This window comes from Podarcis pityusensis, assembly GCF_964106645.2.
Source record: "Podarcis pityusensis genome assembly, chromosome: 2".
NCBI classification, from domain to species: domain Eukaryota; kingdom Metazoa; phylum Chordata; class Lepidosauria; order Squamata; family Lacertidae; genus Podarcis; species Podarcis pityusensis.
Genome location: NC_138029.1, coordinates 28,685,291 through 28,700,958, shown reverse-complemented (window position 1 = coordinate 28,700,958; position 15,668 = coordinate 28,685,291). Strand labels below are relative to the sequence as shown.

The following is a 15,668-nucleotide window of genomic DNA, read 5'->3' as shown; positions in this document are numbered from 1 at the left end:
ATTTTAACAAGTAAAATATTACCATAGCAGCTACAGTTTTACTCCTTACCTCTAATGGTACACAGTGCACACATTTGCCCAGCGGGCCATGTCGACATCTGTGTAAAGAGAAACAAAAGTCAACAACCATGTTCCCTAGCAGCCGAAAAGCACTCTGAAGTTTTCATACATTTTTTACGGAGTTAACAAATTTAAAAGAAGTAACTGGAAAAACCAGTAGCAAGTCTGCTTTAAAAATAATAATCATCATAATGGTCAGACATTAACATATCAGAGAAGCCTACATCTGCTAATTAAATTACTGTATCATCTAGCTTTAATTTTCACCACCAGGTATCAGAAACTAATTATTTAGAGCGCTGAATTAAGACACCATAGTTTTCTGTAATACACAGATTGGCTATTTTTTTAGGACAGGTGCAGTGTATACCAGCTGATAAAGGATAATGAGAAACACTAGGCAGTGCATCCTCATTCAATGAAATACGGCTCTAGCGCTCAGCACTCATATAGCCTTCTAAGAATCAGTTTCTTGGTTCACTGTTGGTTCCTTCCTTAATAAATGTTAGTCTGTCGCTATTGCTAGCAACAACATAATACATTCTCCAGGAATACATGTAGGAAAAGTTAGGCATAGCCTCTTAACAAAAGAGCAGAGAATTTTGCCTTTGATGGTTTTATGAGCACAATTTTTATCACTTAACTGCTGTTAAAAATGTCTAGACAAAAGTTCACTATTAAAGGGCTTCCACTTTTTGATCTTCACCGAAGCAATGATTCACATGTACGCAAGGTCATATAAAGGGGCAAAACCGAGCTATTACATTTTAAATTGAACCATGCCATTTTTAAATTTTAAGTCCAACTCTTCTGCGAGTTACTACCAATAGGATGATCGTTACAGTGAACAAGCGGCCAACAGGTAGTCACAATGTCCCTTCCCAGTCACAGGTCAAACCACGGGACGTCTTCAATATTCCTCTTGAGAGCTGAGCGTTTCAAGCTTCTTTAAAGCTTCCATAAAGGAAATACATGGCAACTCTAAGCTAGAGTCTCAACATAATTGACAAAACCTGTGACAACTCTGTAGGTATGTGGCTATTTCAACTCAAAGAAAAAAAGGCAGCATAAAGACAAAGACATAAAACCAGGCAGAGACTCTAGAATCATGACACCTGCTACTCTGTGCACTGGGTTCCATTTTCACAGCTTCTTTGAAGCGACAACTAAAATACACACAGCCTTTCTGTAATGCGAGTTTTATTGTTTTTCGTATTTATAGAAACATCAGCATTTGAACAAACTTCAAATGAGTGTGACGACGACTAGCAAGGCTAGTCATCTCATTGTTCTCCAAAACCGTAACACTTTTTGTGCAAGAGTAATTGGCTGTCGCAGCACCATACGCATTACCTTACAATATTACAGATGATTTATTTATTACTGGGGTGGGATGGGCGTCGTCCATTAACATGCTACATGATATAACTTTTGCAAATTCTGTATCGACTGGGTAACAGTATGTATTGAAACAGCTTGGGGCCACAATACCTGAAGGACCAACTCTCCCCAGATAAAACTGTCCTGGACTCTGCATTCATCATCCGAGGCCATTCTTCATGTGCTGCCTCCTCCAGGGTGGCAACACGAGAACGGGCCTTCTCTCTAGTGGCTCACCGTTTGTGGAATGCTCTCCCCAAGGAGGTACGCTTGGCAACTTCATTATATATTTTGAGGTACCAGGCGCCAGCGTTCTTCTTCAACTAGGCCTTTGGCTGATTAATATTCTATAGTATAGCCTTTTAAATGCATTTGTGGGAAGGGGGGTTATTGTTTTGCTGTTGTGTTTTACTTATTTGCTTGTTTTTATCTGGTATTTTATTCTGTGAACCGCCCTGAGATCTTACGATGAAGGGCGGTATATCAATCTAATAAATAAAATATCATTGAGTCAAGTCATATAACCGCTGTGGTATAAACAACTAATTTACAGCTTGGACAGCACAGAGACAGAACTGGTAGCTTTTTCACAAGGGTTCTCAAACTGTGAGGCTGGCTTTCTTAACGATGTCCTACCACTATGTTCACTATCTGGGCTAGATATCAATGCAGCAATCCTCACCTTAAAAAAAAAAATTCCCCAAGTTCTGTCCCCTGACAAAGAACCTTGAAATAGACCCATACAGCCCCTTCCCTGGCCCCTTTTCATATGACCTGCTTGCCAGCAATCTGAGAAGAGTGAGTGCTGCAAGGTGAATCGCATGGATTGACATTAATTAGGTTTGGAAAAGCTTATAACAGTAAATGTCCCCATGTAATATTATGCAACTTTGAGAACTGCTCTATAAAGTCCAGAGAGAAAGTGCAATGGTATTTACTGTTGCTGATCTTTGTTCCTGTAAATCTTTCCATCTTGTTTTATTAGGTACTGGTCAATTTCATCTTCTACCACCTGGGGAACACCTAGAGGGCGAACTCCTTGAGACATCGATGATGTATCCATGTTCTCAGAGGAAGAGCCAGCTGGACTTGAGGGAAAGAGAAACAGCATATCCCCATGCCTATAATTGGAGACAAAAATGTGACAAAACCATTACCAAATAATAATAATAATAATTTATTTATACCCCACCCATCTGTCTGAGTTTCCCCAGCCACTCTGGGGAAAATGGAAATTATGAAATTTCAATTATGAAAATGAACACCACTTTCATACTTAGGTACCACCCCACCCCAGTGCCTCAGTGTCGATAATTCACAAGCAATTATGTGAAGCCTACACATTCGCCATATTGGCTCCAAGGGCTGCACCTGGTGGGAAATGACGGGCCGCGTATACAGAAGCCAGACACTCACATGGGCAAATGGGAGTCACGCAATGGATTTCAGTGATCCCATCACGTATCTGCTTGCTCCCTACCTTTTTGGTGCCGGCAATCACAATGTACAGAAAGGAAAGGAACACAGGTAGAATGACTCCCACGGACCTTCTTCCCCATATTTGCAGACAGACAGGAATGCAGCTGGGATGAACTTGGTGCGGGGAGCCTGGGCAACTCATAGCAGGGTGTGGAATCCTTTTCACACACTGGCAAAGCAGGGTTTTCTTGGCGGAAAGTGGGCAGGGCCAAATCACACATACACTCCATTCTCTATCATGCATGTGCACACACACTATTCACTATCATTTCTTAGCTTGGCTTTCTCACTGAGAAAGGGGCTCAAGCAGAAGGCTCAGTGCACAGCAACAAACCAAGTGGTGCTTAAGGTAAAGGTAAGGGGACCCCTGACCATTATTAGGTCCAGCAGCGGACAACTCTGGGGTTGCGGCGCTCATCTCGCTTCATTGGCCGAGGGAGCCGGCGTACAGCTTCCGGGTCATGTGGCCAGCATGACTAAGCCGCTTCTGGCGAACCAGAGCAGCGCACGGAAACACCGTTTACCTTCCCGCCGGAGCAGTACCTATTTATCTACTTGCACTTTGACGTGCTTTCGAACTGCTAGGTTGGCAGGAGCTGGGACCGAGCAACGGGCGCTCACCCCGTCACAGGGATTCGAACCGCCGACCTTCTGATCGGCAAGTCCTAGGCTCTGTGGTTTAACCCACAGCGCCACCCGCGTCCCATAAGTGGTCCTTACAGGAAGCTGTTTTCTCCTGCATGGCCACTCACCATGGAACAGGACTGGTGGGGTAGAGCCTAGGGGTAAGAGGGTATGGCTTACGTGAGAACAGGAGCCCAGATTCAGAGGCCTGGGGGACCACCCGCCTGTTCTACAGTCTTGACATTAACACTATACATTACGGGTTGGATCTAGAGTGTCCCTTCTGCAAAGGGAAGGGCTTTTTCTAATCCAGAAGGAATAAGGTATTATGAAGGCTCCTACTGGAGGAAGAAGGGAGACATTTTTTTACCCATTCCCTTCCCCTTGTAGTCCCCTGTAGAATGGTCCTTCTAACCCTTCAGAGCAACTTTTCAGGGGGCACAGGGGGCTGAAGGGGGGGAAATGCTCCCACCTTTCCTCAAGCAGGAGCTCTGAATCCAGCCTAAATCAGTACAGTGGTACCTCGGGTTAAGAACTTAATTCGTTCCGGAGGTCCGTTCTTAACCTGAAACTGTTCTTAACCTGAAGCACCACTTTAGCTAATGGGGCCTCCCGCTGCTGCCGCGTGATCGCCATGTGATTTCTGCTCTCATCCTGAAGTGAAGTTCTTAACCCGAGGTACTATTTCTGGGTTAGCAGAGTTTGTAACCTGAAGCGTCTGTAACCCAAGGTACCACTGCATCAGTTACAGAGCATTCATGTGCATGCTAACTTGGAAGTTAAATCTAGTTGTGCTCAAGTACCTGTGGAGAGGACTGCAATCTTAAAAGAATCTTTGGTTCTCTGCATGATGTTTCTTTCTAATTCACGCCAATCAATGATGCTGCTTTTTTAAAGACGTGGTTTTCGGTGATGCAGTTTCCCCAAGATGAGCCAACAGAGCGCAATCACTCAACTTCTGTCCTGTGCTACATTTTAAAGATGTTCCAATCTCTCCTCCCCAATCAGGGATGGAACAACTGAGAAGCCATGGAAACATAAAAGCTTTTCCAGATTCTCCTTCTAAACAGCACATTCCCTTCTATCGTTATTGATAGGCTACCAAGAACAGCAGACAGGGGGAAGGCTATTCGCCAGGGTAGGGGCAGCACATCCCATTTTGCTGCTTGAGGCAAAGCGGGAAGTGTCATCTTGCCCTGCCCTCCTGCTGCCAACACCATACCTACTGCTGCTGCTGCTTCTCTGCCTGCCCTGCCACCTTCACTGCTGGCAGATAAACAGCACCAATTTCAGGCAAGATCTTGCTGAAATCTTGCACGCTCAACAAGATGTTGCACAACTTCGGCTGCTTCCAGTGTCTCTTCTGTTCCAGTCTCTCTTCTGCCACCTTGCGGGCTTCTGCCACCTGAGGCAGTCGCCTCAGTCTGCCTAATAGCTGAGCCGGCTCTGTGCCAGGGTTCTGGAAAAAACCTTGCTACACCAAGCCTAACTTTTCTTCTCCTAAACAGAAACATCCAAGCTTAGCAGACTCAGACCACAGCTTTAAGAACTGGAGAAGGAGTGCTCTATTTAGATAAAATAATAAAAAATAAGAAGCTACGTGCACTTGGAAAAGGCTACTATCCAGAAAATATCAACTGTTTTTGAGCAAGTGAACTAATGTGCTTGGGTTAGTGGTGCAAGGTGTTGGTAGCAATATCACCGTGAGAGTCTGGGTTTTATGCCAGAGATTCTCATAGACTATAACAATAAGGGGAAACTACTGTAAGGCAATACTGGTATTTAAGTCCTATGATGTTAAGCAAAATAGAAACAATGCAAAAATGTGTTGGAGGTGTAGGAAGGAACCAGGAGACCATTTTCATATGTGATGGAAATGTAGCTTACTGCAAAAAAGTCAGAAAACAACCAGTGTATTGGGATATGAAATACCATTCTATTATTATTACGATTAAATTACACAAAATATCTAATAGAATACATACAGAATTAGTTTCAAACATGATAGTTCCTGGAATAATGCTGCTTGTGCAGAAATGGAAGTCCCCTTTAGTAATTAATATCAATGAATGGATCAAGGTTGGAAATTCATTTTAATGTCAAAATTGACGTCTTTTCTGAGATCTGATGAGATGGGTCAAAGACAAAATTCCTTTAATGACACTGAAATTACTTTATTATTAATATTTTTATTTTCTGGGTTTATTTTTAATTCTTTATTATATTAACTGTAATGAAGACAGTTACAGTCAGGAAGTCCAAGATGCTACAATAGGATTGTTTTATTACTAAAAACAATGTTTTTTGGTGTTCTGCTTTTATCTGTAAAATGGTTTACCTACTTGACAATATCGTTCCAGGATGATGGTAAAATATTACTGCTGTTGCTGCTTCTACTACATTTCTAAACAAAAGTGGGTAAGCACAGATTTCCAATGGGCTCATTATTTAACCCATGTAAACCTGAATGCACGAGGCGTCAGACTGGATGTAATGTTAAGTGAAAAAAAACATGAAGACTGCATGCCATACTCTGCAAACTACCAGGAACAGCTAGGAAACTTATTGCTAAGCCACAAATTAGCCTACAAGCAGGAGACTTATCCATTAGAGTTCATGCAATTAAAGAAAACATAGGTGCATCTGGCTGCTGTTCAGCTGCTTTTTCGTTCCAAAGCAAAAGGCAATTAAAAAAGAAAAGGAAAAGCTAACAGAGGAGCCAATTAGTCACCTGCCCTTAAATAGAACATCCATCCAAGGGAAATGAAACAGCTTCCTCCCTGCTGGCTTTTTACAAACAAGTGAGAACTTCATTGTTTTGCTGGGAATTAGTTCTGCTCTACCCCATTTAAATTTTATCAGAATAATAATTATTACTTTTTAAATTGTTGTCAATTGCTATCGTGACTGCCAACAACATGTGTGTACCTTTTAGATGTGGAAGAGGGCAGAACGGGGTAGGGCTTATGCATGCTCCGCCAACACACACAGGGGCCAGGAACGGGACCCCCACGTCTGTATCCAAGCTGAAGGGTCCAATAGATCCAGCATTGCCATTAGAGGGCAAGCAACATACCTTCCAAATTTGGTTCTTACGATATTGAGCATATAGTATTCTAAAATCCATTTTATTTTAACTAGTACAGTGGTACCTCGGTTTTCGAACATAATCCGTTCTGGAAGACCGTTCGAGTTCTGAAATGTTCTAAAACTGAAAACACAATACAGAAAACTCAATATGGAAGCCGTGTGGCCTGTTCTACTTCCAAGGTGAGTTCAAAAACCGAAACATTTACTTCCGGGTTTACGGCATTTGAAAACCGAAATGTTCGTCGACGGAGACGTTCGAAAACCAAGGTACCACTATATCATGAAATTAGGTATCCAAGGAAAAATTGTGCAGCAGAAGCAGCCCAGCTCTTCCATCTCCTTTCTAGACCAAGTGCATGTAAACAAAGAAAGAAATGGATTAAAACAATGTTTGGGGTCAAAAAAGAATTAATGCACTGTAACATATTAGAATAGGTTACTAAGTAGTACCTCATAATTCTTTCAAAATCTCAATTCAAGAGATCTGCTTCATCTAAACCCATAGACATAAATAGGACAGACGACACCACATAGGGAATATTAGAGTGGGTATTTTTGTTCAGTTGCCAAGACAGGCACTGTCAAGAAATCTGACTGGCCTTGCCCAAACAGAAACAGAGCCTACTATAGTCCAACAGTGGCTCCATGTCTTTTGTAAAGTACTTACTTGATTTTTAATAAGTTGAGGGACTTATTGGGAGATGATGTGATCTCACCAGTCCTGTTTCTATTGATGTACACAGAAAATCCATTATTTCTGAAGCCAAATTCTTTTGCAACCTAGAAAAAAGAGAGAACATAATGTCTATAGCAGAAATCTCACACAGTTACAGTATGTTTATCCCTACAACACAAGTCTCAGATGTCATCTCCACATGGAGTTTATTACACAAAAGTGGAAGCGGAAATATCTGAAATGTACACTCACAGAATCCACAATACATATTATGTAGACATTGTATGGGTGGAAATTTCAAATTAAGCTACACTTGTCAGCAATTAACGTTGAAGTCAATGCTGAAACAGGGTTAGGCCCGTTTCAGGGAATAATTTTCACTCCGGAAAACAGGGAGCAGGCAAGCCCAATTGGTGCACTCCCATTTGTTTAAACCTGGTAAAAGAAATTTCTAAATGAAAGTAGAATACAGATTAGAAGAGGGAAATGTCACCAAGATCTTTCAACTCTTCCTGTTCATGGGTAAAAGTACATGGGAATTACTGTGGAAACATAATCTGTTGTTTAGTTGTATAGGTAATTAGGCAAAGTACCAATTTTATTGCTGAGTAGTGTTTGGAAATGAAATATTGTTTATGTTACATACCACTTTGGTGATATTTCAGTTAAAAAGGCAGCCATACAATTAAGTCCAATCCGAAACCATTTTTGCTCAAGTTCCACTGGATTCAATATAACTCAATTCCTGGCATAGATGCTTTGGACTAAAGACTCAGGCTGCATGAAGACATCTGATTTATTTTGCTTGGCAACTAAATTATGGAAGAGGTTCCCAACTAACAGATGAATTTTGCACTACAGTCACTGTTTTGGCTTATGAGCATACAAATCAATCCCACTAGTCCCCAAAGAAGCAAGCATAAACAAAGAGGCCACCACACTGCTTGTAAGTGCCTGGTGTATTGAACCACTACATCTGATCCTCTGCCATCAAAAGGTTTTCGTTGTTTTTTTTAAAATACTCATCTGATTGAAACAGCACTGGTGACATTTTACAATGTACCAAGGTTAGGCTTTGATAAAAGTTTCAAATGTGGGTTTCCAACCAAAAGGTGTTGGAGTTTAATTTTGGAAAGATTAGCTTCTTCTGTGATGTGTGTTGAACCACAAAGCCATCACTACTCTCTTCTAATTATGGTAAATCATTGTCAAAGAAAGCTTCTGGGTAAATCCAACCAAAGCCTAAAGAGCAGGTGCACAAACTGGCTATGATGCGAAAACAGAGGTTCCCTATTGTTGCTTCCTTAGAAGAACAGCAAAGACGATGCCAAGCTAGAATACCTTTTTCAGAAACGTTGCAGCAGTTTCCCGCTTTGTTGCTGTGATGCGTTTCACTCCATCGGGTGATTGGACACGAATTATCTATTAAGAATGGCAAAGGTTTTGAAGAAAATTAGAAATAAAATAAAACTGTGAAGTTCTGAGTTTTGGGGGGAAAGAGGCTGAACATAGAGAACTGGCTTTTAAATGTAGGAAATAAACCAGCACAAATGCAGCCTGAAAGTCCTTAAGAGGACAGTAATACAAAATTTAATGCAGGAACATATAACTGGCAAGAAGAGGAATAAGTGGAATAGTAAAATCTAAAGCATTTTCATATTATCTTTTTTAAAGACACACAATAATAGGTTTCTAAGTTATTTTCCTGATACAGACTGAGTTTACAAATCAAAAACAGCAGGAATTATATACAAGCTCAGCAATAAACATTCATGAGTTTTCAGGCTGTTCTCTTAGCAGAAAAAAAATTACATCAAGTAGCATCATTAACTGCCAGTGGCTCTCATTTTAGCACAAGGGGTGGGGAAACTGGCCTTCCAGATGCTGATGAACTACGACTTCCATCATTTCTGACCACTGCATATGGTGGCAGGGCCAATCGCAGCTAGAGTTCAAACACCACAGCAGTATAGTGCATTAAATCATGCAAGTCCTATGGGGCATACAACAATGGAGCAATCTCTTGAGATGGAAAAAGAAAGGCAGCTATCTACTCTGGGAAAACAACAGCTCAAGGTAATTGTCCCTAGGAAGGTAATCTTGGGCCTGAAGCACTGCTGCCTTGTTTTACACTTCTGAAGCTTTCATACGTAGAGGTCAAGAAAAATAATCTGATATCCCTTTGCAATTTTGCCCTGTGAAAAAATGAAGGGCAACCTCAGCTGGAGAGCTATCCCAGGTAACCTAGGGGTCACAGGATTTTGTGGATCTACCTCTCCATGGGTGGAGCAAGAGGTCTGCCTCTTGGTGGGTGGAGCATGGATGTTTCCATGCTGCAGTCATGGAAATTTTTGCAGCTGTCTCCCCCATCATGTAGGAGGTGAGCATGTTGAGGGAAGCGCTGGATCCAAATTCCTTCTGTTCCCAACACACAGAGAACAGGGACAGGGTGAGTACATTGGCTCTGGTTCCAACATACCGTATTGGCCTGAATATAAGCTTCACTCCCCCCCCCCCCAATTTCAACCATGAATAGGTGCAGCTGCTATTCACGACCTTACAGTATGCAGCCAGGACTATGAGGCAAATGGCTCCAGCAGCATGGCAAAGTCTCCCCTTCCCCCAAGGCCAGGAAGGGAGAAAGCAAGAAAGGAAGGATGGGGAAAGGCTGCCGGCAACACAGCACGGCTCTCCCACCCTACCCAGTATGCAGCCAGTGAAGAAGGGAGCAGCTTATATTTGGGTGTTTCTTCTTTCTTCACCTCCAATTTTAAAGGTGTGGTTTATACAGTGGTACCTCTACTTACGAACGTGATCTGTTCCAGGGTGCCGCCTGCACCCCGAAAAGTCCATAAGTAAAGGGCTGCTACTGCAGATTGCTTCTGTGCATGCGCAAAGCACGCAGAACACTTCTGCACGTGCGGCGAACCCGGAAGGAAACACTTCCAGGTTTGCTGTGTTCATAACCTGAAAGTTACGAAACCAGAGTGGTACGTAACTAGAGGTATGACTATATTCGGGTGCAGCTTATATTCGGGCTAATACGGTACTTATTTTCCCATCTACTGGGACCAATGGAAGGGATTTGTCTTTTAAAAGACTGCAGAAAGGGAAAGAGGAAAGGACACAAACATTGCTTTTTATTCTGTTGGCATAAACCTGACAGGGCTTTGGATTTGGTGGTTCCTCTGTCTTGGGTGCTTCCTCATTCACCCTCTTTAGATTGTTCTGCCCATGTTTTAAATGTACACATACAGTTAGGGCATATATCTTGCATTGTTTGAATAGTGTTTTATCTTTTATTGTACTGGCACATACTGTTTTGCACCACCTTGATACTTTCTATGAGTTTTAAGTATATAAACATAATGTGGTTTTGTAACACTGTTTTAACATTCAATTTTTCTGATGTTTGCTTTTATTACCTAACAAAATCCAACATGACAAAGCAGCATGTTGCCTGGGAGCAAGTCCCACTGAATTCAATATAACTTACTTGACAGTAAACATGCAGTGACTCTCTGTAGTATTCCACTCTGGAGTGAAAGCAGAATGACTAATACTAAGACCAAGTCACGCCCAACAATTCCAGGCCCAACCCTGAATTTCAACATCATGCAATAGGTCTTTTCTTTTCCATTTGAAAAATCACCTTCAAACTTGTGGGTGTTTCCAGATGGGAATTTACTGGGGGAATAGGGAGAAGTAAGTCACACTCTCATAAGTGAGATACACACACCTTTTCACAGCATCCACATGTCACTGCTGCCATCAAAATGCCAGCCTATACTTTTTCTTTGTTGAATCCAGATTTTCCCTTAGCATGGAAAATTCAGTAAGTAAAAATAGCCAGTTATAAAAACTGCAGTCATTGCTGGTGTGGAAGCTCACTGGTGCATTTTTGGATGGGTGGTTTGTCATGTGTCTAGCAGTCCATGGTGACCAAACCCATATTTTCCATTTGCTCATTGGAACACAACTTAACTGTTATGCTTCCACCAGCCTAAATGAAAGACCTCTGTTCCCTCAGACTGCCACATGCTGAAGGCACACACAGTTTGCAGGATCAATTCGCTCACTATTTTCACACAGTAAATGTGGGAATTACTTCCGAGATCATGGTACATACACTGGGATCTTTTTTTTTATTAAAAAAATGGTAACTATTGAGTCAGCCTGCTCCATCCCACTGATGCACCTACCATATGTAAACATTGTTAATGGATTTGTGTTTTCTTTTTTGTACATCTAAAATAACTTATTTATTTTTAAGAGAATTACACAGAATTAGGTAAGATCTCTTTATCAGAATGTCCCGTATTCCACACTGCAGTACTTTTTTTTGGAGGGGAGTAATGTGCAGTTGTGCATCTTATGGATATGGGATTTTGTTTTGTTTTTTATTCACACACCCCACCTTGTCCTTCGAATCAATTAGCAGTTTAACATAGCTAAATGCCACTTATGTTCAAGGCCTCCCTATATTTTCAAATTAAAACCAAATGGGAATGTATAACCCTGCATCCCACCTTCCAAAAAAGTGAAAGCCTATATTTAATTTATTGGGACATATGACAACTAAGAGCTAGTAATGTTTGCTCCGGTGCACTTCCGTGATTATTTTTCCCCCTCCCAAAGTGTGCACATGCAGTACAGAAAGTGCATGCCCAAATTAGAAACAAGTAGCAGAGGCAGGCAAATAATGATTTGAGTGGAAAGCCCCTGTCCGAAAGGCAGGATACATTCCCCAAAGCTCCACCCATTGGTGTAGATGGCACACAGAATAGCAACCAGCACTCACCTTGTGGGTGTTAACACGCCAATCACACATAGAGAGAAAAATGGATCTGAATAATACAGTATATAGCATTTGTCCATAATTACTCTGAAACTGTAGTATTCCTCTATCGTGGTAACAAATATGAAAGACTATTAGAAGACACTTTTAAAATGCTTGCTGTGTAGCTTTAGAAAAGTAACCTTAAAGATTTTTGAAACTGAAAGGTTGCAGTGTCCAGATGATGATGATAGGCAGATAAGCTGCCTCAGCAGATGGCCCAAAGTACAGAGAATATCAACCAAGAAACCTGCCAATATTAAAAGCCACCTGTAAGTCAGAATCTTATAATAGTGACATGCATTAGAATCCTTTACAAGCAGGGAAACTACCCTGTTTCCTAGACAGGCAAGGACAGATAATTTTGAGAGAAGCCCCAGCAAGAGCATTTCCCCAAAACTATTGTCTGTCAAGTCTTTCATGTGATTTGCACTTCCTACTGAAAACTATGCTGACTCAGTTCTACTGCTAAAACTTGGTTTACACTGAAAACCAGGTGTCAGCAACCAAGTGGGGCATTTAATTGCCACAAAGAATACTACATAAACAACCTACCTCTTAAGCAGGTTAAACAGTGGCATTTACATTCCGTTTAGCTACAATCAAAGTGGATGATCTAACCCTACCAAAAACAGGTTTAACTAGAATGCCATTAAAACCACACCACAGTCTTGCTCTGGAGACTGAAGGCTCTGACTGCATGCCAAAAATGCCCAAATGAGGCCCTGCCTCGTTTACTTGTATGGACAAGTAATGAATATTGATAAATATGGTCAAGATTATCACAGATACTGGCAACAATTTGTTAACATTGGCATAAGCTACGTCTAGCTAACACACGCACATTACTATAACTTGTGCTGTCCGATCCCATGCAGTTACATACACCTGAATCTTCACAGGACCAGGCTGTTGAGAAAACTGAGTACTAGTGACCTAATAATTCAAAAGACAGCATTTCAAGCTGCCCATGGTTTCTCATGATTATGTGTTCATGCCTATGTGATATTAATCTCTATGCACTATAGGGAGGGATACACCCACACTATATGTAATTCAACCTTCAGACGTGTGTGCTCTTATGGAACAACCAGAGTCTTCAAACATCTATAGGAAGGAGGTGGAGCACACAAGTAGAGCACACGCTTTGCACACAGAATGTCCTGCATTTCGTCTGTAGTATCTCCAATTAAAAAACGGTCAAGTAGCAAGTAACATGAGAGGTTTTTGTCTAAGATGCTGCAAAGCTGCTGCCAATTAAGAGTAGATTATACTTGCCTAGTATAGACTGTCCCGGTGCAAGAGAGCTTCCTATGTTGCATATGGCATTATGATAAATCTGTTCTTTCTCAAATGCCTCAAATAATACCCTAAATTTTCTTCCTTCGTCCCATTAAAAAGTGCCTTAACTCAACTTATATTTGAAGGGATTAATTTCTCACCTTGTCCACATGGACAGAGGAAAACAATGTGAAGGCTTCTTCACAAAAACAACTTAATGTAAGGCAACCGCTGGAGTATTCCCACATTCTAGCATGAACTAAGTTTCCCTTATTCAGTAAGGAACATAATCCTCCGACATTCTACAACTGGAGCTAAGCCAAGAACGCTTATGAATTTTCTACAAGTTAAATCCAGGGGTTGTTGTTTTTTTGCCTTGTACCCAACCTAACTGGGTATTGTCAGATGGATATAAATGCATCTAAAGCTTCAAGTGGAAAATAACTCAGCTATTTATGACCATACATTAAGAGTTACGGATCTCACGAGGCACAGAATTACAATTACAGCCTGTGAGCTAGCCTCCTACTTAATTCTGAAAAATATTAAGGGTCCCACTCACCCCTATGCCCACACTTGCACGCATGCACACACAAAAGACATAATGAATTTTAGGCAGGCCGCCAAATAGCCCAACAGCACATCAATCTTGAAAAAATAGCAACTGAACCTGGACACAGAAATAAAATGATCACTAAACCGAAGGCAAAAAAAGACAAAAAACAGTTGCTGTCGCAGAAACTATGTTCACATGGGTTGCACATTGGCCACACATGCTCCCCACTTCCACGGGTTTTTGACAGCAGTTAAAGTCGACTAACTAGGCATATGCATGCTGTTTTTTTAGTTTTATGCTAGCTGAAGTGTCATGGTTTCACCTAGAGGATTCTGGGAATTGTAGTTTGGTGCTCTGCTGGGAATTCTTAGTTCGCAGCCCCTCCCCCCAACCTCGGGAACTGCAGCTCCCACTGCTCTCCCTTTGGGGGTGGGTGGGGAGAGAAGAAGAAATTGAGATTAAAGCGGCTTAGCCCTGCGGTGCCCCGTCTTTTCCGCACTCCTCCTCCCTTTGGTGAAAGCAGAAGAGGGATCGCTTGACACTTCCAAGTTGTTGTTTTTTGGGGGTGGGGGAGGTCGGACGCTGGCGACCGCCAGTGCCAGTATCCCCAGGCCGGACCGCCCCCCCCCCCTCAGAAAGAAGGGCCGGGGAATCCCACGGAGAAATCATTCTTCCGCCTCCTTCACAGAACCTGCATGGAGAGGCTGGAGGGGAATCAGACCCAGTTGGCCAATGCCACCCCCCCCCACTGGGGTGGGGATCCAGGGGCAGGGCGAGGCAGGGGGGGGCGCTCCCAAGACTCGCCGCCTCCCTCACCATGACAAAGAGGGAGGGAGGGAGGGAGCGGCGGCGCCTCCTGTTCCCTCACAGGCCTCACGTCGGGGGAACCCGGGGCAACCCAGGGCTGTCTGTCGGGGGGGGGGAATAGGACGACGACAGGTGACCCCACGTGCCCCCTTCTCTTCTCACCCCCCCCCCACCTCAAGCCCAACTTACAATAGTCTCCGCCATGTCCTCGCAACCGCTCCCGACCCCGCGTCCTGCCCCGGCACCGGTAGCGCCGCCTCCTGCCTGGCAGCCAGCTTGTGCACCGCCAATAGTGCCGCGTCACCGTTCCCGGCCCGGTAACGCAAGCGGAGGCAACAAGGTTCCGGGGGAGAAACGGTCCGGCGTCGAAGGCGGGCGCTGCTCTCCCCCCGCCCCTTCTTCTTCTTCTTTTGCGCTTAGGCTCCGCCCACTCAGGACTCTGTCTCTTGTCTCTCACGAGAGAGATCATAGGTTCCACGAGGATTCTACGCCGCGCACGTGACACGCCCCGCCAGAAGGTGTTTTATTTATTTATTTATTTATGAAGATAAGTTTCTTAGAAAGGTAGCAAGCCGCCTGCCAACTTTTGTTTCGTCCTAAGTTTCAATGCAGTTGTGCTTCCCAAGTCTTGTAATGCGCGGAGTTGCTGCAAAATGTCCTCTGGAAGCTGCTCTCTCCAGTCGCAATTCATTCATGCTTTCCCTTCTCCTGCCTGAGCATGGCTTATGGCAGACCGGGAAACTGTTTTAACTAGCGATAGCAATCCCAGTGCTTCTTCTAGGATTTTTGTTACACACACACACACACACACACACATCTATATATAACATATAACACATATGTGTGTGTGTCTCTCTCTCTCTCCATATAATCATATA

General features: G+C 42.8%; 1 protein-coding gene across 2 annotated transcripts in view; it reads right to left on the bottom strand.

Moving 5' to 3' along the window:
- Positions 1 to 15,115, bottom strand: part of NPLOC4 (NPL4 homolog, ubiquitin recognition factor) — a 50,360-nt gene extending 35,245 nt beyond the window's left edge. Inside the window, exons 1-5 of one of the 2 annotated variants that reach the window (XM_080994615.1) lie at positions 14,980 to 15,115; positions 8,651 to 8,731; positions 7,301 to 7,413; positions 2,379 to 2,561; positions 50 to 98 (exon numbers count right to left, since the gene is read on the bottom strand). In XM_080994615.1, coding sequence (XP_080850741.1) covers positions 50 to 98; positions 2,379 to 2,561; positions 7,301 to 7,413; positions 8,651 to 8,731; positions 14,980 to 14,994 — 441 coding nt within the window. In that variant the 5' untranslated portion in view covers positions 14,995 to 15,115. Of the gene's footprint in view, positions 1 to 49; positions 99 to 2,378; positions 2,562 to 7,300; positions 7,414 to 8,650; positions 8,732 to 12,990; positions 13,036 to 14,979 lie in introns of those variants that run through there. The other variant, XM_080994614.1, reaches the window with a different exon arrangement.
- Between the last annotated feature and the right edge of the window lie 553 nt (positions 15,116 to 15,668).